Source organism: Mustela erminea, chromosome 5 (genome assembly GCF_009829155.1).
Source record: "Mustela erminea isolate mMusErm1 chromosome 5, mMusErm1.Pri, whole genome shotgun sequence".
Lineage (NCBI taxonomy): Eukaryota > Metazoa > Chordata > Mammalia > Carnivora > Mustelidae > Mustela > Mustela erminea.
This window is the reverse complement of record NC_045618.1, coordinates 147,392,935-147,418,142: the sequence shown is the minus strand read 5'-3', so window position 1 is coordinate 147,418,142 and position 25,208 is coordinate 147,392,935. Positions and strand designations below refer to the sequence as shown.

At 41.5% G+C, this 25,208-nt stretch overlaps 1 gene segment (V, D, J or C); it reads left to right on the top strand.

Moving 5' to 3' along the window:
* Positions 1 to 13,700: 13,700 nt before the first annotated feature.
* On the top strand, positions 13,701 to 22,118 carry LOC116590249. The segment is given in 3 exon segments: positions 13,701 to 13,825; positions 13,929 to 14,194; positions 22,089 to 22,118. Coding segments are annotated over 3 exon segments (342 nt in total).
* The last annotated feature ends 3,090 nt before the right edge of the window (positions 22,119 to 25,208 follow it).

Below are 25,208 nucleotides of genomic sequence, written 5' to 3'. Positions count from 1 at the left end.
TATCGGAAGATAAACAAAAGAGGGAGGGAGTCACCAGAGGTGACTGATTGGAAAGTAATACCCCTAATACGAGAATGCCCAGCATCTGGAAACCAGCAGTAACTTGGAGACTGGTTGAAAGCACTCCAAAAGAGCAAAGGATCGCGGGGGTGGGGGGGAACTGTGGGAATCCGGGCGGCTAGGAACAGGACCTTAAGTCCCTGGACCCAGGACATCCTCCCCTGGCGCTGATCCAGAGAGAGTGCAGCGGAGAAACCAGGTCTTGGTCCCTGAGCCACCAGCACACCCAAAATTGCGTGGTGTCTGGCCCCATGCAGATTGCCAAGCCCTGCTACAGAGCCTAAGACATGCGTGCCCCTCACCCTCCCCTGAGAGAGGTGCACAATGGCTGACCCCATGCACTTAGACCTTCGCCATTGTTTCAGAGCCTAAGATGCGTGCCCCAAACTCTCCCCTGAGAGAGGTGCACGAAGGCCCAGCCTGGTGCTTTTGGATCTGGGCCCCACTCTCAGAGCCTGAGACGTGTGCGCACAACCCACAGCCTCCCCTGAGAGAGGTGCGCACAAGTAGGGTGCTCTTAGACCCAGAAAGATTAGGCACTCCTGGCCCGGGCCAGCAGGAAAATCTGAGGGTGCGATCGCTGCTTGGAACCTCTCTGGAGGTCTGGAGCTGCCCAGACAGCTGCTGCTGCCATGGTTTTGGGTACAAGCAGAAGATCCTGCGGCCCCAGGGACCTCAACTCAGAACCTGCTCTGCCTGTGGCCAAGGGGGAATTTATATGGGCTCTGCAGCCAGACTGAGGCTTCTCTCTGAAAGGGAGTTCAGGGTGCAGTTTGTTTTCCTCTAAACCTACAAAAACCATCAAAAGTGGTCAAGGTGAGAGAAAAAAAAAAGTGAACAAACATAAAAACCTCCAGAGAACAAAAGCCTGAAAAAAAGCCCAGTATCCTCAGAGTCCACCCCCTTGAGGGGGGCGGGAGGACTTAACCCAGGGAACATAATTGACTGAAAACCCATATGGCAGGCCCCTCGCCCAAAAAACCAACCAGGAAAGGAAAAAAAAAAAAAAAAGACTACAGGAGAACAACCACCACTACTTCATAGGACAACTTTTATTTTTAATTTGTTCTCACTATTCTGGCTCATTTTTTTTATGTAGATAATTTTTTAACCTATTTACCATCACAGTGAGCTTTCCAGTAAATCAAATTCCATAATAACCTTCTAACCCGAACTTTTTGATACCTACACCTGTGTTTTTCTTTTGCATTTCTATTTTTTGAATTTTTTTTATATTTAGTATAGTTTAGTCTAGTTTATTCCTTTTTTATTTTTATTTTCTAATATTCATATAGAGTTAAACATCAAAGTAAACCCCTTTCCCCAATCAATACTACCCCTATAGGTAAACCAATTTTTAATCCCCCTTTATTGTAGGAAAGTTGATTCCTTTAACAAATATATCAAGATACATCCAGGAAGAATCAAAACAACCTTCCTCGCCCACACTGAGAATTTACAACCACTCTCCCATCTTTTTCGTCCACCAGTGTTTCTGTGTTTTTGTGTTTGTCCTGATAGTATATAAATCTTACACTTGGGGTTGTTTTTGACGAGGTTCTTCCTTTATTTGCTTATATATATATTTTTTTCTCTTGTCATATACTTTTATGAGACTTTTTGTTTGTCTGTTTTTGTCTGTATACTCCCTAAATCTTACCCTGGGTCCTATTTGGGCTGAACCGTCTCTTTTTTCTTCCCTTTATTTCCTCTCTCTCTCTTTTTCTTTTTCTTTTTCTTTTCTTTTTTCTCTCGTTTGGGTGGCAAATCCTGATTGCTCAGAAGTGTTCCAGGGTGCACCTTGACTGTGCCACGGTCGATACATCCAGCTACATCTGTTCAGTCATCTCTCACCAAAATGACTAGGAGGAGGAATGCCCAACCTAAGAAAAATACAGAGGATGGGCCTTCTGCAACAGAGCTAATGGCTATCAACATAGACAATATGTCGGAAAGAGAATTCAGGCTAACAATTACTCAGGCAATAGCTAGGTTGGAGAAAGCCATGGATGACCAAATGGAATTGATTAGGGCCCAGCGGAAAGCAACCAGAGATGATGTTCACAATGTTTGGGCGGAGATGAAAGCTACCAGGGAGGAGGTTCACAATGATCTCAATGAGTTCCAATCTAATCTAAATTCTCTCACAGCGAGGGTAACTGAGACAGAAGATAGAATTAGTGATCTGGAGAACAAAGAGATAGAGAGAAAGGATCAGGAGGAAGCCTGGAACAAACAGCATAGAAGTCACAAAAATAGAATCAGGGAAATAAATGATGCCATGAAACATTCCAACGTCAGAATTATTGGAATCCCTGAAGGGGAGGAGAAAGAAAGAAGTCTAGAAGATATAGTGGAACAAGTTCTTCATGAAAATTTTCCGAATCTCTCAAATGGAACCAGCGTTCATGTACTCGAGGCTGAATGGTCTCCACCCAAGATTATAGATTACAAAAAACATCAAGGCACCTGATAGTCAAATTGAGGAATCATATTTATAGATATAATCTCTTGAAAGCCGCTAGGACAAAGAGGCTCCTTACTTACAGAGGAAAGCCCATCAGAATAACATCAGACCTGTCCACAGAGACCTGGCAAGCCAGAAAGGGATGGCAAGATATATTCAGGGCACTGAATGAGAATATGCAGCCAAGAATACTTTATCCAGCAAGACTGACATTCAAAATGGATGGAGAGATAAAGTTTCCAAGACCGACAAGGCTTAAAAGACTATGCAACCACCAAGCCAACACTGTAGGAAATATTAAGGGGGGGTTCTATAAAAGAGGAAAAGTGCTAAGAATATCATTGAACAGAAATATAGAGACAATCTACAGAAAGAAAAACTTCAAAGGTAACACGATGTCAATAAAAACGTATCTATCAATAATCACTGTCAATGTGAATGGCCTAAATGCATCCATAAAATGACACAGGGTTGCAGACTGGATAAAACGACAGGACCCATCCATATGTTGTCTACAAGAGACCCATTTTGAACCTAAAGATACACCCAGACTGAAAGTGAAGGGATGGAGAAGCACCTTTCATGCCAGTGGGCCTCAAAAGAAGGCTGGGGTAGCCATTCTCTTAGATAAATTAGATTTTAAACTAAAGACTATAGTCAGAGATACAGAAGGACACTACATCATTCTTAAAGGGTCTATCCACAAGATGATCTAACAATTGTAAATATCTATGCCCCCAATATGGGAGCAGCCAATTACATAAGAAAACTGTTAATCAAGATAAAGAGTCATATTGATATGAATACATTAATAGTAGAAGATATTAATGCTTCTCTCAATAATAGACAAGTCATTGAAGCAGGAAATCAATAAAGAAACAAGAGCATTGAATGACACATTGGAAGAGATGGACCCCTTCGATATGTACAGGACATTCCACCCTAAAACAACAGAATACTCCTTCTTCTCAAGTGCACATGGAACCTTCGCAAGAGTAGACCACATACTGAGTCACAAATCAGGACTCAACAGATACCAAAAGACTGAGATTAGTTCCTGCATATTCTCAGATCACAAAGCTTTGAAACTGGAGCTCAATCACAAAGAAAAGTTCAGAAGGAACTCAAACACCTGGAAGCTAAAGGCCACCTTGCTTAAGAATGCTTGGATCAACCAGGAGATCAAAGAATAACTGAAACAATTCATGGAAACCAATGAGAATGAAGACACTTTGGTCCAAAACCTATGGGATACAGCAAGGGTGGTCCTAAGGGGGAAATACATAGCCATCCAAGCATCTCTCAAAAAAATTGAAAAATCCAGAATACACCAGCTGTCTCTACACCTTAAAGAACTGGAGAATCAACAACAAATCAAACCAACTCCACACATAAGAAGGGAAATCATCAAGATTAGAGCTGAGATCAGTGAGGTAGAAACCAGAGATACAGTAGAACGTATCAATAAAACTAGAAGCTGTTTTTTTGAAAGAATCAATAAGATCGATAAACCATTGGCCACACTAATCCAAAAGAAAAGAGAGAAAAGCCAAATTTATATAATTATGAATGAAAAGAAAGAGATCACAACTAACACCAAGGAAATAAAAACAATCATCAGAAGTTATTATCAAGAGTTATATGCCAATAAGCTAAGCAACCTAGATGAAATGGATGCATTCCTGGAAAACTATTAACTTCCAAAATTGAACCAGGAAGAAATTGACAAACTGAACAGACCGATATCAGGTACTGGGTGGTGGGTATTATAGAGGGCACGCATTGCATGGAGCACTGGGTGTGGTAAAAAATGATGAATACTATTATGCTGAAAATAAATAAATTAATTTAAAAAAAAAGAATTGGTTTACTTATAGGGGTGCCATTGATTGGGGAAAGGGGATTACCTTGAAGTTTAACTCTATATGAATATTAGAAAATAAAAATTAAAAAAAGGAATAAACTAAACTAAACTAATTTTTTTTTTTAAAAAAGAAATTTAAAAAATAGAAATGCAAAAGGAAAACACAGATTTAGGTATCAAAAAGTTCAGGTTAGAAGGTTATTATGGAATTTGATGTACTGGACATCTCACTGTGATGGTAAATAGGTTAAAAAAGTATCTATATAATAATAAAAAAATTACCTAAAAAAAAAAATGAGCCAGAATTGTGGGAACCAATTAATAATAAAAATTGTCTTATGAAGTAGTGGTGGTTGTTCTCTTGTCTTTTTTTTTTTTTTCCTTTCCTGGTTGGTTTTCTGGGGGAGGGGTCTGCCACGTGGGTTTTCAGTCAATGGTGTTCTCTGATTTAAGTCCTCCCGCCCCCCTCAAGGGGGTGGGCTCTGAAGAAACTGGTTTTTTCAGGCTTTTGTTCTCTGGAGGTTTTTATATTTGTTCACTTTTTTTTTCTCTCTCACCTTGACTGCTTTTGATGGTTTTTGTAGGTTTAGAGGAAAGCAAACTGCACCCTGACCTCCCTCTCAGAGAGAAGCCTCAGTCTGGCTGCAGAGCCCAAATAAATCTCCCCTTGGCCGCTGGCAGAGCAGGTTCCCAGTTGAGGTCCCTGGGGACTCCGGATTTTTTGCTTGTACCCAAAACCAGGACAGCGGCAGCTGTCTGGGCAGCTCCAATGCCAGAGAGGTTCCAAGCAGTGATGGCACACTGAGATTTTCCCGCTGGCCCAGGCTGGGAGTGCCTGGTCTTTCCAGGTCCGTGAGCACCGGGCTGGCGCCTGTGCGCACCTCTCTGGGAAGAGCGCGGGGCGCGACTCGGACTCTGATGGCAAGGCAGGGCACTCGCGTGGGGACTGCAAAAAGGCTGTGCTTCTGTTGGCTGGTGAGGCTCCCAGGCCCTCACCAGAGCCTGGCACCAAGCACTCTCAGGCGCGCTGGTGGTTCAGGGATCAAGACCTGGTTTCTCTGCTGCACTCTCTCTGGCTCTGTGCCAGGGGTGGCTATCCTGGGTCTGGGGACTTAAGCCCCGACCCTAACACCCCGATTCCCAGAATTTCCCCCTGGTGATCCTTTGCTCTTTTTGAGTGCTTTCTACCAGAGTCCCGAATTAATGCTGGTCCCCAGACGCAGGGCACTCTCGTATTGGGATATTACTTTCCAATGGGTCGCCTCTGGTGGCTCCCTCCCCCTTTTGTTTATCTTCCGATATCAGTCCGACTTTCCCACTCTGCTTTACCTGCGCACTGGCGTCTTCTGCTCCGGTGGAGATCCAGATGTGTATAATTCTGATCTCAGGCTGATTTCATGGCGGATCAGAGTTCTTTGGAAGGTAATCAGCTCACTTTAGGGTACAGGTTGAAAGGGCGCCTCCTCCTACTTCCCCGCCATCTTGTCTCCCCCTTAATTTCTTTTTTTTTTTAAAGATTTTATTTATTCATCAGATAGAGATCACAAGATGCAGAGAGACAAGGCAGAGGGAGAGGGAGAATCATGTGGGGCTCAGTCCCAGGACCCTAGGATCATAACCTGAGCCTAAGGCAGAGGCTTTAACCCACTGAGCCACCCAGGCACTCCTCCCTAGTTACTATATGAAAAGCTAATTTATGTTGAACAAGAGACATTGAGTATGTGACACTGAGTATGTGATATGAATGACATTGAGTATGTGACATTGAGTATGTGATATGAATGAGAGAAACAGTGGAGATCTCGTGTCTGCCGGTGTCCATGTGAAGTGCGGTTGGTAGAGTCTGGGGGACAGGAGACCTTGTGAAATCCTTGGAGTCCCTAAAACTTTCTTGTGCAACCTGTGGCTTCACCTTCAGTATGTACAGGATGAGCTGGGTCTGCCAAGCTCCAAGGAAAGGGCTGCATGGGTCTAATATATTAGCTTTGTTGAAATAGCATAAGTTGGAGAACCTGGAGATATGAAAGAGTAATTGTCTCCAAAGGCAGAAGGACAGGACTGTTCCTGTTCCAGATCAACCATGTTCCAGATCAAGCATACAGGAAAGAGAATGAGTGAATTCCTCCCTCTGCATTTCATTCCGTTCAGAACCTTAATGGATTGGATAGTGCCCACTGGCACAGAGACCATGGCTGCAAATACCAGTTTCTTCTGGAACAGCATTATAGGCACCCACAGAAGCAATGTTTAATCTGGGCACCCATAACCCAATCACTTTGACACATAGACTTCACCATCACACATCAACCTTCTATAGATGTGGGCATCAGTATGCATCTTCTTAAATCAAACTCATTCTGAATATAGAGAACATAACATGGTCATAATTTCACCTTATATGAAATAAGTATCCTGCATATAAACCAAAATGTGAAACCATATGATAGTTGACTCTCTCTGCTGAACTTATTTCACTCAGAGAGGAGAAGGGAGTTGGGGGAAATTGGAAAGGGAGGTAAACTATGAGAGACTATGGACTCTGAAAAACAATCTGAGGGTTTTGAAGGGGCGGGGTGGGAGGTCGGGGTACCAGGTGGTGGGTATTTTAGAGCGCACGGATTGCATGCAGCACTGGGTGTGTGCAAAAATAATGAATACTGTTATGCTGAAAATAAAAAATAAATTAAAAAAGATAGAGGTGTCCATGTATGTATGCCATGGACTGATATATTAAAATTGTGGACTCTGAAAAACAATCTGAGGGGTTTGAAGTGGCGGGGGGTGGGGTGGGAGGTCGGGGTACCAGGTGGTGGGTATTATAGAAGGCACGGATTGCATGGAGCACTGGGTGTGGTGAAAAAAATAATGATACTGCTATGCTGAAAATAAATAAATTTTTAAAAAAAGAAAAAAATTTTTATCTGTTAAAAAAAAAAAAAGTGAAACCCCTTTCCAGAGGAGGAGGTGAGGCTCTTGAGTGATGTTTGCTCTTCTTCTCAATAAACTGTAAATGAGCTATTATGATGTACAATTAAGAGTTCTTAAATGCACTGATCAAGCAAGATAGTAAAAGAGTTGGAGACTTCATTTCCTCTGCTTCCCTGAATTTAGCTACATAACTATCTAATCACACTGAACATCTATGAGTTCAACCTGAGAGGTACGGAAAAAAATGCTTGAATTCTATAAATGGAAAAAGAACCACTTTTTTCAAGGAAGGAGGGCCAAGAAGTGAAACAAAGGAGATATATCAACGGGGGAGGGAGAGAAACAACAGGGGAGGGAACTTCAGAAAGCCAGCCAACATAAGCGACATTGCCCCTGACAGCAAACCAGAACCTTTAGAAATCTGCTCCAGTGAGAGAAATTCCTGCTTGAAAGGTGAAGGGGGGGCAGAATTTTAGGTGGGAGTTGTGGTCTCAGGGTCATGGAGACACAAATGGCAATGCCTGAACCTGCAGAGTTCCTCAGCATTGGAGCAGGGAAACTGATTATGGTCTGAGAACTTGGGAGGGGCTCTCAGCTTACTTCTCTATAAACCCAGAGCCCTGCCAGCTCTGGGTGACAGATCTCAGTGTAGGGGAGGGATGTTGAAAATGCCAAAAAAAAAAAAAGTGGTGGCCCACCGCCATCCCACAGGAGGGGTGGCTCAGGAGTGCACATGACCAGGTGACCACTCTCCCTGGGGCATCTTGAGGACAGAAACGCATGACCTTCCACCTACTAAGAAGGACTGGTGCAGCTGCACACCACAGGAGTCTAGACAGTGGCACATACAAAAGGGAAGACCTCTTATCCCTGAGTGTTAACTGTAGAAAGGAGCTGGGATCATTCAGCTCTGAGGCTGGAGAGCACCATATGGATATTTTTATTCTCATCTTCTAAAGAGACTCAAATGCCTTCAGGGAATAAAAGCCACATAGAAAAACTAGAAAAACCTTAAACTCACTCCGACCTCTGGCAAGGGGTTGTACAACTTCACCAACACAGAGACACATGAGAATCAGTGCATCACGCCCCTCCACCAGAAAACAGGTGGAAGAACACGGAACACCACGTGTACAAAGCACTCAGCGCTGCACAACTGCAGTTCTAGGAGAAAATACGACACAGAATTTGAGGTTATTTCTCATGATTCATTGCTATTTCAGTTTAAAATTTTCCTTTTATTTTTTCTTTTCTACTTTTTTCCATTTTTTTCCCTTTTTTTAAATTTTTTCAATTTATTTATTTTCAGAAAAACAGTATTCATTATTTTTTCACCACACCCAGTGTTCCATGCAATCCATGCCCTCTATAATACCCACCACCTGGTACCCCAACCTCCCACACCCCCGCCACTTCAATCCCCTCAGATTGTTTTCAGAGTCCATAGTCTCTCATTATTCACCTCCCCTTCCAATTTACCCCAACTCCCTTCTCCTCTCTAACAGCACTTGTCCTCCATGATATTTGTTATGCTCCACAAATAAGTGAAACCATATGATAATTGACTCTCTGATTAACTTATTTCACTCAGCATAATCTCTTCCAGTTCCGTCCATGTTGCTACAAAAGTTGGGTATTCGTCCTTTCTGATGGAGGCATAATACTCCATAGTGTATATGGACCGCATCTTCCTTATCCATTCGTCCGTTGAAGGGCATCTTGGTTCTTTCCATAATTTGGTGACCGTGGCCATTGCTGCTATGAACATTGGGGTACAGATGGCCCTTCTTTTCACGAAATCTGTATCTTTGGGGTAAATATCCAGGAGTGCAATGGCAGGGTCATAGGGAAGTCCTATTTTTAATTTCTTGAGGAATCTCCACACTGTTCTCCAAAGAGGCTGCACCAATTTGCATTCCCACCAACAGTGGAAGAGGGTTCCCCTTTCTCCACATCCTCTCCACCACATGTTGTTTCCTGTTTTGTTAATTTTGGCCATTTTAACTGGTGTAAGGTGATAACTCAATGTGGTTTTAATTTGTATCTCCCTGAGTGCTAATGATGATGAACATTTTTTCATGTGTCTGATAGCCATTTGTATGTCTTTATTGCAGAAGTGTCTGTTCATATCTTCTGCCCATTTTCTGATATGTTTGCCTGTTTCCTGTGTATTGAGTTTGAGGAGTTCATTATAGATCCTGGATATCAACCTTTTGTCTGTACTGTCATTTGCAAATATCTTCTCCCATTCCATGGGTTGCCTCTTTGCTTTCTTGACTGTTTCCTTTGTGTGCAGAAGCTGTTGATTTTGATGAAGTCCCAAAAGTGCATTTTCGCTTTTGTTTCCTTTGCCTTTGGAGACATATCTTGAAAGAAGTTGCTGTGGCTGATATCGAAGAGATTACTGCCTATGTTCTCCTCTAGGAGTCTGATGGATTCCTGTCTCACGTTGAGGTCTTTTATCCATTTTGAGTTTATCTTTGTGGACGGTGTAAAAAAAATGGTCGAGTTTCATTCTTCTACATACAGCTGCCCAGTTTTCCCAGCACCATTTATTGAAGAGACTGTCTTTTTTCCACTGTATATTTTTTCCTGTTTTGTCGAAGATTATTTGAGCATAGAGTTGAGGGTCCATATCTGGGCTCTCTACTCTGTTCCACTGGTCTATGTCTCTGTTTTTATGCGAGTACCATGCTGTCTTGGTGATCACAGCTTTGTAATAAACCTTGAAATCAGGTAATGTGATGCCCAGCTTTATTTTTGTTTTTCAACATTTCCTTAGTGATTCGGGGTCTGTTCTGATTCCATACAAATTTTAGGATTATTTGCTCCAGCTCTTTGAAGAATACCAGTGGAATTTTGATCGGAATGGCCTTAAAAGTATATATTGCTCTAGGCAGTACAGACATTTTAAAACGTTTATTCTTCCGATCCAAGAGCCTGGAATGGTCTTCCACCTATTTGTGTCTTCTTCAATTTCTTTCATGAGTGTTCTGTAGTTCCTTGAGTAATGAACTCCTCAAACTCAACACACACGAAACAGGCAAACATGTCAAAAAATGGGAAGAAGATATGGACAGACACTTCTCCAATCAAGACATACAAATGGCTATCAGACACATGAAAAAATGTTCATCATCATTAGCACTCAGGGAGATACAAATTAAAACCACATGAGATATCACCTTACACCAGTTAAAATGGCCAAAATTAACAAAACAGGAAACAACATGTGGTGGAGAGGATGTGGAGAAAGGGGAACCCTCTTCCACTGTTGGTGGGAATGCAAATTGGTGCAGCCTCTTTGGAGAACAGTATGGAGATTCCTCAAGAAATTAATAATAGAACTTCCCTATGACCCTTCAATTGCACTCCTGGGTATTTACCCCAAGGATACAGATGTCGTGAAAAGAAGGGCTATCTGTACCCCAATGTTTATAGCAGCAATGGCTATGGTCGCCAAACTGTGGAAAGAACCAAGATGACCTTCAACGGACAAATGGATAAGGAAGATGTGGTCCATATACACTATGGAGTATTATGCCTCCATCAGAAAGGATGAATACCCAACTTTTGTAGCAACATGGATGGGACTGGAAGAGATTATGCTGAGTGAAATAAGTCAATCAGAGAGAGTCAATTATCATATGGTTTCACTTATTTGTGGGGCATAACAAATATCATGGAGGACAAGGGGTGTTAGAGTAGAGAAGGGACTTGGGGTAAATTGGAAAGGGAGGTGAATCATGAGAGACTATGGACTCTGAAAAACAATTTGAGGGGTTTGAAGTGGCGGGTGTTGGAGGTTGGTGTACCAGGTGGTGGGTATTATAGAGGGCACGGGTTGCATGGAGCACTGGGTGTGGTGAAAAAATAATGAATATTGTTTTTCTGAAAATAAATAAATTGAAAAAATTAAAAAAACAAAAAGAAGACCTCAATGTGAGACAGGAATGCATCAGAATCTTAGAGAAGAACATAGGCAGTAATCTCTTCAATATCAGCCACAGCAACTTCTTTCAAAATATGTCTCCAAAGGCAAAGGAAACAAAAGCTAAGATGAACTTTTGGGACTTCATCAAAATCAAAGCTTCTGCACAGCAAAGGAAACAGTCAAGAAAACAAAGAGGCGGTGGGGTGGGAGGTCGAGATACCAGGTGGTGGGTATTATAGAGGGCACGGATTGCATGGAGCACTGGGTGTGGTGAAAATATAATGATACTGTTATGCTGAAAATAAATAAATTTTTTTAAAAAAAAAAGAAAGCAAAGAGACAACCCACGGAATGGGAGAAGATATTTTCAAATGACAGTACAGACAAAAGGTTGATATCCAGGATCTATATTGAACTCCTCAAACTCAACACACACAAAACAGGCAATCATATCAAAAAATGGGCAGAAGATATGGACAGACACTTCTGCAATAAAGACATACAAATGGCTATCAGACACATGAAAAAATGTTCATCATCACTATCTATCAGGGAGATTCAAATTAAAACCACATTGAGATATCACCGTACACCAGTTAGAATGGTCAAAATTAGCAAGACAGGAAACAGCATGTGTTGGAGAGGATGTGGAGAAAGGGGAACCCTCTTCCTCTGTTGGTGGGAATGCAAGTTGGTGCAGCCTCTTCAGAGAACAGTGTGGAGATTCCTCAAGAAATTAAAAATAGAACTTCCCTATGACACTGCCATTGCACTCCTGGGTATTTACCACAAAGATACAGATGTCATGAAAAGAAGAGCTATCTGTACCCCAATGTTTATAGCAGCAATGGCCACCGTCGCCAAACTGTGGAAAGAACCAAGATGCCCTTCAATGGACGAATGGATAAGGAAGATGTGGTCCATATACACTATGGAGTATTATGCCTCCATCAGAAAGGATGAATACCCAACTTTTGTAGCAACATGGATGGGGCTGGAAGAGATTATGCTGAGTGAAATAAGTCAATCAGAGAGAGTCAATTATCATATAGTTTCACTTATTTGGGAGCATAACAAATAGCATGGAGGACATGGGGAGTTAGAGAGGAGAAGGGAGTTGGGGTAAATTGGAAGGGGAGGTGAATCATGAGAGACTATGGACTCTGAAAAACAATGTGAGGGGATTGAAGTGGCCGGGGTTGGGAGGTTGGGGTAGCAGGTGGTGGGTATTATAGAGGGCACGGATTGCATGGAGCACTGGGTGTGGTGAAAAAATAATGAATACTGTTTTTCTGAAATAAATAAATTGAAAAATTAAAAAAAAACCACATTGAGATACCACCTTACACCAGTTAGAATGGCCAAAATTAATAAGACAGTAAACAACAAGTGTTGGAAAGGATGTGGAGAAAGGGGAATCCTCTTACATTTTTGGTGAGTATCCAACTTGGTGCAGCCACTTTGGAAAACAGTGTGGAGATTCCTTAAGAAATTAAAAATAGAGGGACGCCTGGGTGGCTCAGTTGTTTAAGCAGCTGCCTTCAGCTCAGGTCATGGTCCCAGCGTCCCGGAGTCCCGCATCGGGCTCCTTGCCCCGCAGGGAGCCTGCCTCTCCCTCTGACTCTGCCTGCCACTCTGCCTGTGCTCTTTCTCTCTCTCTGACAAATAAATAAATAAAATCTTTAAAAAAAAAAAAAAAGAAATTAAAAATAGAGTTACCCTATGACCCTGCAATTGCACTACTGGGTATTTACCCCAAATATACAGATGTAATGAAATGAAAGCCACCTGTACCCTAATGTTCATAGCAGCAATGGCCACAATCGCCAAACTGTGGAAAGAACCAAGATACCCTTCAATGGCCAAATGGATAAAGAAGATATGGTCCATATATACAATGGAGTATCATGCCTCCATCAGAAAAGACGAATACCCAACTTTTGTATCAACATGGATGAGACTGGAGGAGATTATGCTGAGTGAAATAAGTCAAGCAGAAAGTCAATTATCATATGGTTTCACTTACTTATAGAACTTAAGGAATAATGTGGAAGACATTGGGAGATGGAGAAGAGAAGTGATTTGGGGGAAACTGGAGGGGTACACAAACCATGAGAGACTGTGGACTCTGAGATACAAACTGAGGGTTTAGGGGTTTGAGGGGGGGAACCAGGTGCTGGGTATTATGGAAGGCACATATTGCATGGAGCACTGGGGGTGGTGCATAAACAATGAATTTTAAAACACTGAAAAATAAAATGACATTAAATTAAAAAAAAATCTACATACTGACACAGTGCCATCTAAACAAAGTGATCTACAAATAATGGAATCTTTGTTTTTAACTTGTAAAGAATTAAACCTACATCAGGAGCTAACTATATACTCAGAGGACATGCAAATAGGATCTTCCCTCCACTGAATAAAACAGCCCAGTCCGGACCATGCAGCTGGGAGAGGAGCCCCAGGCCTGGGATTTCCAGGTGTCCACATTCACTGAGCAGGACAGAACACAGAGAACTCACCATGGAGTCTGTGCTTGGCTGGGTTTTTCTTGTTGCTCTTTTAAAAGGTAATTTGTGGAGAACAAGAGACATTGAGTATGTGAATGGATATGAGTGAGAGAAACCCTGGGTGTGTGATGGATTCCTGACTGGGATGTCTTGTGTCTGCAGGTGTCCAGTGTGAGGTGCAGCTGGTGGAGTCTGGCGGAGACCTGGTGAAGCCTGGTGGGTCTCTGAGACTCTCCTGTGCAGCCTCTGGATTCACCTTTAGCAGCTACTACATGAGCTGGGTCCGCCAGGCTCTGGGGAAGGGGCTGCAGTGGGTCGCATATATTAGTAGTGATGGAAGTAGCACAAGCTATGCAGATTCTGTGAAGGGCCTATTCACCATCTCCAGAGACAACAGCAAGAACACGCTGTATCTGCAGATGAACAGCGTGAAAATCGAGGACATGACCGTGTATTACTGTGCGAGAGACACAGTGAGGTGCCCTCCGTGTAAGCCCAGACACAAACCTCAAACTGTAAGTGTATTAGACCAGTAGAGGGTGCACACTATTCACCAATCATGTCTTTAATCCCCAGGAGCAAATGCAGTTGGAGTCTATGGCATATTTCCTGTCAGGGTCTGAGGTTTCCTCCATGGAGCAGTTTCCACAAGGGAGCTTCCTTGACATTGTTCTGTGCTTACCTATTCACTCTCTGACTTAGAAACTTAGTTGTAACAGGAAGAAAAATATACTAACATGCAAAAAAAAAAAAAAAGAAAGAAAGAAAGAAGAGTTGGTTACATTAGTTTCCTTTTGTCCTTAAAAACCAATAAATTACAAATATCCTGATGCAGGTCAACAAAACATTTATAAGAATCTCAGTGGCAGTCACTGTGGATCACAAGAACCTCCAGCAGAGCCAGAAGACCACACACACACACACACACACGAGTATAAAACCTCCACTGAAAAAATAAAATTAAACTTAAGAAAAGAGTAGAAAACCTCTATCACCATCTTGTAATTTCTCTGCAGCAAAGGTGGTCCTAAGACAGAAATACACAGTGCATAGAAATACCTCAAGAAGCAAGAAAAATCTCAAATAAATAACCTTACATTACACCTAAAGGTGCTAAAGAAAAAGCAATAGCTGAATCTTAAATATAACAGAAGGAAGGAAATAACAAGGTTGGAGCATAAAGAGATTATATAGAAATTAAGAAACACAGAACAGTTAAAAAACCAGGGTTTAAATAATTTTTCTTTTTTTTTTGAATTTATTTATTTATTTTCAGCATAACAGTATTCATTATTCTTGCACCACACTAAGTGCTCCATGCAATCCGTGCCCTCTATAGTACCCACCACCTGGTACCCCAACCTCCCAACACCCGCAACTTCAAACCCCTCAGATTGTTTTTCAGAGTCCATAGTCTCTCATGGTTCACCTCCCCTTCAAATATCCCCCAAATCCCTTCTCCTTTCTAACTCCCCATATCCTCCATGCTATTTGTTATGCTCCACAAATAAGTGAAACCATATGATAATTGACTCTCTCTGCTTGACTGATTTCACTCAGCATAATCTCTTCCAGTCCCGTCCATGTTGCTACAAAAGCTGGGTATTCATCCTTTCTGATGGAGGTATCATACTCCATAGTGTATATGGACCACATCTTCCTTATCCATCCGTCCATTGAAGGGCATCTTGGTTCTTTCCACAGTTTGGCGACCGTGGCCATTGCTGCTATAAACATGGGGTACAGATGGCCCTTCTCTTTACTACATCTGTATCTTTGTGGTAAATTCCCAGGAGTGCAATGGCAGGGTCATAGGGAAGTTCTATTTTTAATTTCTTAAGGAATCTCCACACTGTTTTCTAAAGAGGCTGCACCAACTTGCATTCCGACCAACAGTGGAAGAGGGTTCCCCTTTCTCCACATCCTCTCCAACATATGTTGTTTCCTGTCTTGCTAATTTTGGTCATTCTAACTGGTGTATGGTGGTTTCTCAATGTAATTCTTATTTGAATCTTCCTGATGGCTAATTATGATGAACTTTTATTCATTTTTCTATTAGCTGTTTGATCTTTTCTTTGGTGAATTGTCTGTTCAGGTCTTCTGCCCATTTTCTGACATGATTATGTGTTTTCTGTTAGTTGAGTTTGAGGTGTTCTTTCTAGATCTTGGATATCAGCCCTTTGTCTGTACTGTCATTTGTGAATACTTCTCCCATTCTGCGGGTTGCCTATTTGTTTTCTTGACTGCTTCCTTTGCTGTGCACTACACAAAGATAAACTCAAAATGGATGAAAGACCTCAACATGAGGCAGGAATCCATCAGACTTGTACAGGAGAACATAGGCAGTAATTTCTTCAACATCGGTCACAGCAACTTCTTTTAAGATATGTCTGAAAAGGTGGGATTCATCCCTGGGCTACAAGGATGGTTCAACATTCGCAAATCAATCAATGTGATACAACAAATTAACAAGAGAAGAGAGAAGAAGCACATGGTTCTCTCAATTGAGGCAGAAAAAGCATTTGACAAAATCCAGCATCCGTTCCTGATTAAAAAGCTTCAAAGTATAGGGATAGAGGGAACATTCCTGAACCTCATAAATCTATCTAGGAAAGACCCACAGAAAATATCATCCTCAATGGGAAAAAGCTTGCAGCCTTCCCGTTGAGATCAGGAACACGACAAGGATGCCCACTTTCACCACCCTTGTTCAACATAGTATTAGAAGTCCTAGCAACAGCAATCATACAACAAAGAGAAATAAAAGCTATCCAAATTGGTAATGAAGAAGTCAAACTCTCTCTCTTTGCAGATGACATGATTCTTTATATGGGAAAACCCAAAAGACTCCACCCCCAAATTACTAGAACTCATACAACAATTCAGCAACGTGGCAGGATTAAAGTCAATGTGTAGAAATCAGTGACTTTATTATACACTAAAAATGAAAATACAGAAAGGGAAATTAGAGAATCAATTCCATTTACTATAGCACCAAGAACCATAAGATACCTGGGTATAAACCTAACCAAAGAGGTAAAGGATCTATACTTGAGGAAGTACAGAACACTCATGAAAGAAATTGAAGAAGACACAAAAAGAAGGAAGACCATTCCATGCTCTTGGATCAGAAGAATAAACATTGTTAAAATGTCAATACTGCCTAGAGCAATCTATACTTTTAATGCCATTCTGATCAAAATTCCACTGGTATTCTTCAAAGAGCTGGAGCAAAGAATCCAAAATTTTGTATGGAATCAGAAAAAACCCCGAATAGCTAGGGAAATGTTGAAAAACAAAGATAAAACTGGGGGCATCGCGTTACCTGATTTCAAGTTTTACTACAAAACTGTGATCACCAAGACAGCATGGTACTGGCATAAAAACACACACATAGAGCATTGGAACAGAGTAGAGAGCCCAGATATGGACCCTCAACTCTATGCTCAATTAATCTTTGACAAAACATGAAAAAATATACAGTGGAAAAAAGACAGTCTCTTCAATAAATGGTGCTGGGAAAACTGGGCAGCTATATGTAGAAGAATGAAACTCGACCATTCTCTTACACCGTACACAAAGATAAACTCAAAATGGATAAAAGACCTCAACGTTTGGCAGGAATCCATCAGACTCCTAGAGGAGAACATAGGCAGTAATCTCTTTGATATTAGCCACAGCAACTTCTTTCAAGATATGTCGCCAAAGGCAAAGGCAACAAAAGCAAAAATAAACTTTTGGGACTTCATCAAAATCAAAAGCTTCTCCACAGCAAAGGAAACAGTCAAAAAAACAAAGAGGCAACCCATGGAATAGGAGAAGATATTTGCAAATGACAGTACAGACAAAAGTTTGATATCCAGGATCTATAATGAACTCCTCAAACTCAATACACACAAAACAGGCAAGCGTATCAAAAAATGGGCAGAAGATATGAACAGACACTTCTCCAATCAAGACATACAAATGGCTATCAGACACATGAAAAAAGTTCATCATCACTAGCCATCAGGGAGATTCAAATTAAAACCACATTGAGATATCACCTTACACCAGTTAGAATGGCCAAAATTAGCAAGACAGGAAACAACATGTGTTGGAGAGGACGTGGAGAAAGGGAAACCCTCTTCCACGTTTGGTGGGAATGCAAGTTGGTGCAGCCTCTTTTGAGAACAGTGTGGAGATTCCTCAAGAAATTAAAAATAGAACTTCCCTATGACCCTTCAATTGCACTCCTGGGTATTTACCCAAAGATACAGATGTAGTGAAAAGAAGGGCCATCTGAACCCCAATGTTTATAACAGCAATGGCCACGGTTGCCAAACTGTGGAAAGTACCAAGATGCCCTTAAATGGACGAATGGATAAGAAAGATGTGGTCCATATACACTATGGAGTATTATGCCTCCATCAGAAAGGATAAATACCCAACTTTTGTAGCAACATGGACGGGACTGGAAGAGATTATGCTGAGTGAAATAAGTCAAGCAGAGAGAGTCAATTATCATATGGTTTCACTTATTTGTGGAGCATAACAAATAGCATGGAGGACCTGGGGAAATAGAGAGGAGAAGGGAGTTGGGGGAAATTGGATGGGGAGGTGAATCGTGAGAGACTATGGACTCTGAAAACAATCTGAGGGTTCTGAAGGGGTGGGGGATGGGAGGTCTGGGTACCAGGTGGTGGGTATTATAGAGGGCACAGATTGCTTGGAGCACTGGGTGTGGTGTAGAAATAATGAATACTGTTATGCTGTAAATAAAAAATAAATTTAAAAAAAGACGTATTGTGGGAGCTAAAGGACACACACACACACACACACACACACAAGTTATGTCTCCAAAGTCAAAGGATACAAAAGCAAAAATGATCTTTTGGTACTTCATCAATATCATATCTTCTGTACATCATTAGTTTTTGATGTAATATTTCACGATTCATTGTTTGCATATAACACCCAGTGCTCTGTGCAATACCTGCCCTCTTTTTTTGAAAATTATTTATTTTCAGCATAACAGTATTCATTGTTTTTGTACCACATCCAGCGCTCCATGAAATCCGTGCCCTCTATAATACCCACCACCTGGTTCCCCCAACATCCTACCCCCCGCAGCTTAAAACCCCTCAGATTGTTTTACAGAGTCCATAGTCTCTCATGGTTCATCTTCCCTTCCAATTTCCCCCAACTCCATTCTCCTCTCTAACTCCCTAATACCTGCCCTCCTTAATACCCATCCCAGAGTAACCCATCACCCCACCACCCACCTCTCTAAATCCCTCACTTTATTCCTCATGGTCCTTAGTCTCTCTTGGTTCATCTTCCCCTCTGATTCCCACCCCTTTATTTTTCTCTTCCTTCTCCTAATATCCTCCTTGAGATTCCTTATCTTCCATGAAAAAATAAAACCTTACGATAAGTGACTATTTTTCTGCTTAACTTATTTAGCAAAATTTCCTCCAGTCCCATCCATGTTGATACAATAGTGGGTATTCATGCTTTTTGATGGCTGAGTAATGTTCTGTTGTATATGTAAACTGCATCTTCTTTATCCATTCATCTGTTGAAGAGCATCTCCCGCAGTTTGGCTATTATGGACATTCCTGCTATGAACATTGGGATTCATGTGACCCTTCTTTTTACTACATGTGTACCTTTTGGGTAAATACCCAGTAGTGCAATTGATGGGTCAGAAGATAGTTCTATTTTAAACTTTTTTAGGAAAGTCCACACTGTTTTCCAATATGACTGTATCAACTTGTATTCCCACCAAAAGTGTAAAAGGGTTCTCCTCTCACCACAACCTCTTCAAAATTTGTTGTTCCTTGACATCTCATTTTATTTTGAATTTTATTTTATTTTTTCAGTGTTCCAAGATTCATTGTTTATGCATTGTAACTTTTTGCCCTTCTAACTGGTGTAAGGTGATATCTCAATGTGGTTTTGATATGAATTTCCCCAATATCAAATGATGAGCACATTTTCATGTGCCTGTTGGCTATTCATATGTCTCCTTTGCAGAAGTGTCTGTTCATGTCTTCTGTCCATTTTTTGATGAGATTATCTGTTTTTTGCGTGTTGAGTTTGAGGGGTTCTTTCTAGATCTTCGATAACAGCCCTTTGTCTGTACTGTCATTTGCAAACATCTTCTCCCATTCCGTGGGTTGCCTCTGTGTTTTGTTGAGTATTTCCTTTGCTGTGTAGAAGCTTTTGATTTTGATGAAGTCACAAAAGTTCATTTTTGCTTTTGTTCCCTTTGTCTTTGGAGACACATATTGAAAGCAGTTGCTGTGGCTGATGTTGAAGAGGTTACTGCCTATGCTCTTCTCTAGGATTTTGATAGATTCCTGTTTCAAGTTGAGATCTTTTATCCATTTCGAGTTTATCTTTGTGTATCATATAAGAGAATGGTCCAGTTTAATTCTAAGCATAGCTGTCCAAATTTCCCAGCACCATTTATTGAAGAGACTGTCTTTTTTCCACTGTCTATTTTTTCCTGTTTTGTCAAAGATTATTTGACCATAGAGTTGAGGGTTCACATCTGGGCTCTCTACTCTGTTCCACTGGTCTATGTGTCTGTTTTGATGCCAGTACCATGCTGTCTTGGTGATCACAGATTTGTAGTAAAGCTTGAAATCAGGTAACATGACGCCCCCAGTTTTACTTGTGTTTTTCAACATTTCCTTAGCGATTCAGGGTCTCTTCTGATTCCATACAAATTTTTGGATTATTTGCTCCAGCTCTTTGAAGAATACCAGCGGAATTTGTGGTCCATATACACTATGGAGTATTATGCCTCCATCAGAAAGGACGAATACCCAACTTTTGTAGCAACATGGACGGTACTGGAAGAAATTATGCTGAGTGAAATAAGTCAAGCAGAGAGAGTCAACAATCATATGGTTTCATTTATTTGTGGAGCATAACAAATATCATGGAGGACAAGGGGTGTTAGAGAGAGAAGGGAGTTGGGGTAAATTGGAAGGGGAGGTGAATCATGAGAGACTATGGACTCTGAAAAACAATCTGAGGGGTTTGAAGTGGCGGGGGGGTGGGATGTTGGGGTACCAGGTGGTGGGTATTATAGAGGGCACGGATTGCATGGAGCACTGGGTGTGGTGAAAAAATAATGCATACTGTTTTTCTGAAAATAAATAAATTAATTTAATTTTTAAAAAAGTAAAGAAAGATGAATCAGAAAATAAATCAAAAATAAAAAAATAAACTTCAGATTCAAAAGAATGAAAGCTAAGCCCAGTTCTCCAGGAACTGGAAGTGTACCACATTTTATGATCATTAAACTTGATGAGTTGGAATTGTCCTGTGGATCTTCTGGGGAAGGTGCCTGCTATGATTATTCTCAGGGGTTTTGCCCTCATGGAAATGCACATCTTGGAAGCCGGGGACAGAGCTTGGTATAATAAGCAGGTCTGCCCTCCACTAGGTGCCATTGTTTTGCTTCCTGATGGCACTGATGGGTAAATTGAATATGGCATCTGCTTTCTATGCAGGGGTTGAAATTTCACATACACCCCACTCTTCAGTGAGCCCTCACAGAAGAGCAATCAACCCCTTTCTCTCCAATGTTTCCATCTGAAACCCAAGTTCACCCTACCTGTGTCTGAGCTGTTGCATCTGAGGCACATTATTGAGTTTCAAAACTTCAAAATTAGAGGTTCCTTTGGTGTGGACCCATGCTATTCCTCCAGGGTAGAGTCTTATACATTTTGCCATTTGCCCACAGGTCTCAGGAAAGAGATAACATGACCAGATTGTGGTTCACTGTTCATGGGAAATCAGAGCAGAAACTTTCACTTAAACTCACTGTTCAACAGGGTTCCAGGCTCTTTGCCTAGCATCTGTGCATCACAATGGTACTACACTTCCTTCTTGTGACTCAGCAGACCTCAGACCCTGGAATTCTGCCCCACTTTGCCACTTCAGCACCTTTATTCCGGCCATATCCCCACAGTAGCACACTTCTAAAAGTTCAGATTTTATGCTTTGCTGCTACAATAAATCATGGTAGCTTCCAGAAGGAGGATCCATCCCTGATGTCACCCCCACAGCTCTATCTGTCCCAAGGCAACTCTCTGCACCTCCTACATAACAAAAGGAGGTCAGTTTTCTATTTGAAGACTTGCAGGTTTTGTTCCTCAGACCTCTGATTGACTTCTTGGCTGCTCAGAATGATTTGATGACTACCTAGCTGTGTTCCAGAAATCCAAGCCTAGCTACACCCTCTCCACCATCCTAACTACTGCATCCCACATTTCCTTGTAGCCAAGAGGGTGTGATAAATTCCTTCTTCTGTATATGCTGAAGCTCAATGTTGAAATCCAGTGTTTTATTTAATTCTCTAAATAATTTAGTTCTCTAATTTAGTTCTCTCTGCTCTGATCTGGTTGTCTTATGGTTCAATTGCTCTTTGAATGAGAAATTCAATTAAATATTATGCAATTATTATATTATTTTGCATTAATGGTTGACATATGTTATCCACATACATAACATCACTCACTAGGTGTGGGAGGCTGCAATAAGGCTTGAGATGAGGACCAAACCAGGCCCTGACTGTTGCCTCCTTTAAAGTCTGAATAACCTAACAAAAGGTTTAGGACAGGAAAAGCTGAGTAGCGCTGAGAAAGGGTCTGTGTTATGTGTTGTGCACTCACCTACGTGACTTCCCACATGCTTGCTAAACCAATGAGAACAATTTGGTTGGGGTCATAAGTTTGTGGCTGGTCCTTGCTGCCCTAGTACAGCCCATAAATTACTTTCAGGTTTGCTGTATCAATACAGAACACTTGACCTTGCATCAGCCATTTGGCGTCACGAGGTCTACTTATAGTTAAATGTGAAGCTTATTATGGGAACTCGTGGTTATTTAACTAGACACAGGTGTATTTCTTACCCTATTATCGCTATATATATGGCCTTAATGCTTTGAATAAACTTAGCACTGTTGGACATCCTCCACAGTGTTCCTCCTGTCCCCATCTCTCTGCTTCTCAAGTTCTTTTCTTCATCCTCTTACCCTCATGTTCCTGGTGGATTTGTTGTACCAGCCGTGACAAGTGGCACCTGAACAGGGACCTGAGAACATTTCAAGGGAGTGCACATACAGGGAAGTATTTGCCAACAGTCAGGTAAGAAGAGCCTGGGTTGACGGGTGACAGCAGAAGTAAAATAACATGGGGTGATCACAGTCTATGGAACAGGTCTATTTTATGACAGCTTTGCAGGCCCTTATGAAGCAAAAAAGGTCCAAGGTCTCTAAAAGGGCTTTGCAGATAATTACATAAATAAGCCTTCTTCTAGTATACCCAGTTTGCTGGGCCATCCCTAGCAAAGGGGACTCTGACTTTCTCTCTCTCTGTTCCCCCTAACAGACACGGGGGGCTTCTCTCTCACTCATTTCCTGTGTTAATGGCTACAACTGAAGCCAACTGGGGTTAGTCTAACTCGGGACAGAGACTGTAGGGAATATTCCCAAGCAGCTGCTGAAACTCTCTTTGTTTCGGGGAAGTTTCCCTGTCTTCTCTGGCCCGACTTGGACTGCTTAATCCCTTCCCCCTTGCTGGTGGGAAAGCATGGAGTCTGCTCCTCTCTTGGAGCTGATGAGCTCTAAAACTGGGAATTCTTTCTCTGCCTCCTAGCAGCACTTTATTTCTTCTGTCTCCCCCTTCTCCTGTTTCTGCACCAACATGGGTGCAGCCTGCATGACTAGACTCCAGATCATGCACCATGGCTCCTTTTCTCTTCACTGTCAAGGAGAAAGAAGAGCACCCCCTGTGCCTAATGCCCCCCACTCCAGATCTCCCACTCGTGTCTCAGGTAAACATTCAAAGTGGAGTGGGCCTCAGGTGGAACATAAATCACTATTGGAACTAAGTTAAGTTTGTTGGTTTAATTAAGATAGACATGTCTTTGAAGTTACAGCAGTAAATGTGAAGCTTTTATTTTATCAAAGTTTACAGAAGGCCAAATAAGCTCATGTTATTTGATAAAATCTGTTAGCAAAGAAATGACTAAACTGATAGTTAATTGTCTGTCTCAAGGTTTTAATGGGTACATAAGTGGTTAATACTTAGTCTTCACTAAAGATTAAGGTGTTTCTAAGAGTACAAAATTCTACTAACTGTAAGACTGATAAAAATAAAATAAGCAACTCTATGTAAAACTAGATGATATGTAAGAAATATTTAAGGGATGGAAATACATTTTATTAAAGATAATTTTAATAAAGGTAATTTTGTCCTAAATAAGATGGTTGTTTGGAAGAAAATGGCTTGGGACAAAATAAAAATGCAGAAGAAAGTTGTAGAAGGTTTATGAAGGGAAATCTTCAGAAAAGGAGAAAAAGACCAGAAGCCTGATCCTGTCCTCCACAGAGGATGAGATTTTGTTTGTGTTTTTCCTCAGGAAGAGGATACCCCACGCTGGCTTCCAGAAAGGTGGTGTCAAATCCTTGCGTCTCCAACAGAGGATGGCTCGCCTCACGTTGAATGGCCAGAACAGAGAGAAAAAAATATGTCCCCCCCTCCCCTTACAGCTGGAGGGATGCTTCATGCAGAACTCCGGAAACTGGTTGCTGCCCTGGGACCAATCGGAGTGCAAATAGACAGAAATGGTTATACTGCCACAAAAGAATTCAATCTGACTTTGCAGGCCTGTGTTCCTAGGTCGTTTTTACTGGTAGTGGGCTCAGGATCAATAGTTCTCACTTCTTTCCAAGGGGGACATCTATTGCATAATATCCATTGTGACCATTGTGTATTAACAAATTGTCTACCTGTGTCCCTGCCTTCATCAGGCAGATGGGACTTCAACAGGTCCCATGATAGTGTTTGTAACTATGCAACCTCCTTATATGTTATTACCTGTGGAAGTAGAAAGACCTTGGTATGCTAACTATGGTTATCAGTTTGCCCTTGAATTGCAGTTGCAGCTCAAACAAGTCAAACGTTTTCTGGGTCTATTGATAGCAGGAATAGCAGCACTAGTAACAGTCATTCTGGTTGTTTACTGGACTCCTCATTATATTGCCTGCTTTTGCTTTAATACAGTGCATTGTACAGATTCATTCTAGGACAGCAATTATTACATGCACAAGCACAAATTCATATGCTTGACTTATTTAAAAAGGAAGGGGGAGATGTGGGAGGCCGCAATAAGGCTTGAGACGAGGACCAAACCAGGTCCTGACTTGAGCCTCCTTTAAAGTCCCAATAACCTAACGAAAGGTTTAGGGTGGGAAAAGTTGAGCAGCACTGAGAAAGGGTCTGTGCTATGTGTTGTGCGCTCGCCTACGTGACTTCCCACAAGCTTGCTAAACCAATGAGAACAATTCGGTTGGGGTCATAAGTTTGTGGCTCGTCCTTGCTGTCCTAGTACAGCCCATAAATTACTTTCAGGTTTGCTGTATCAATACAGAACACTTGA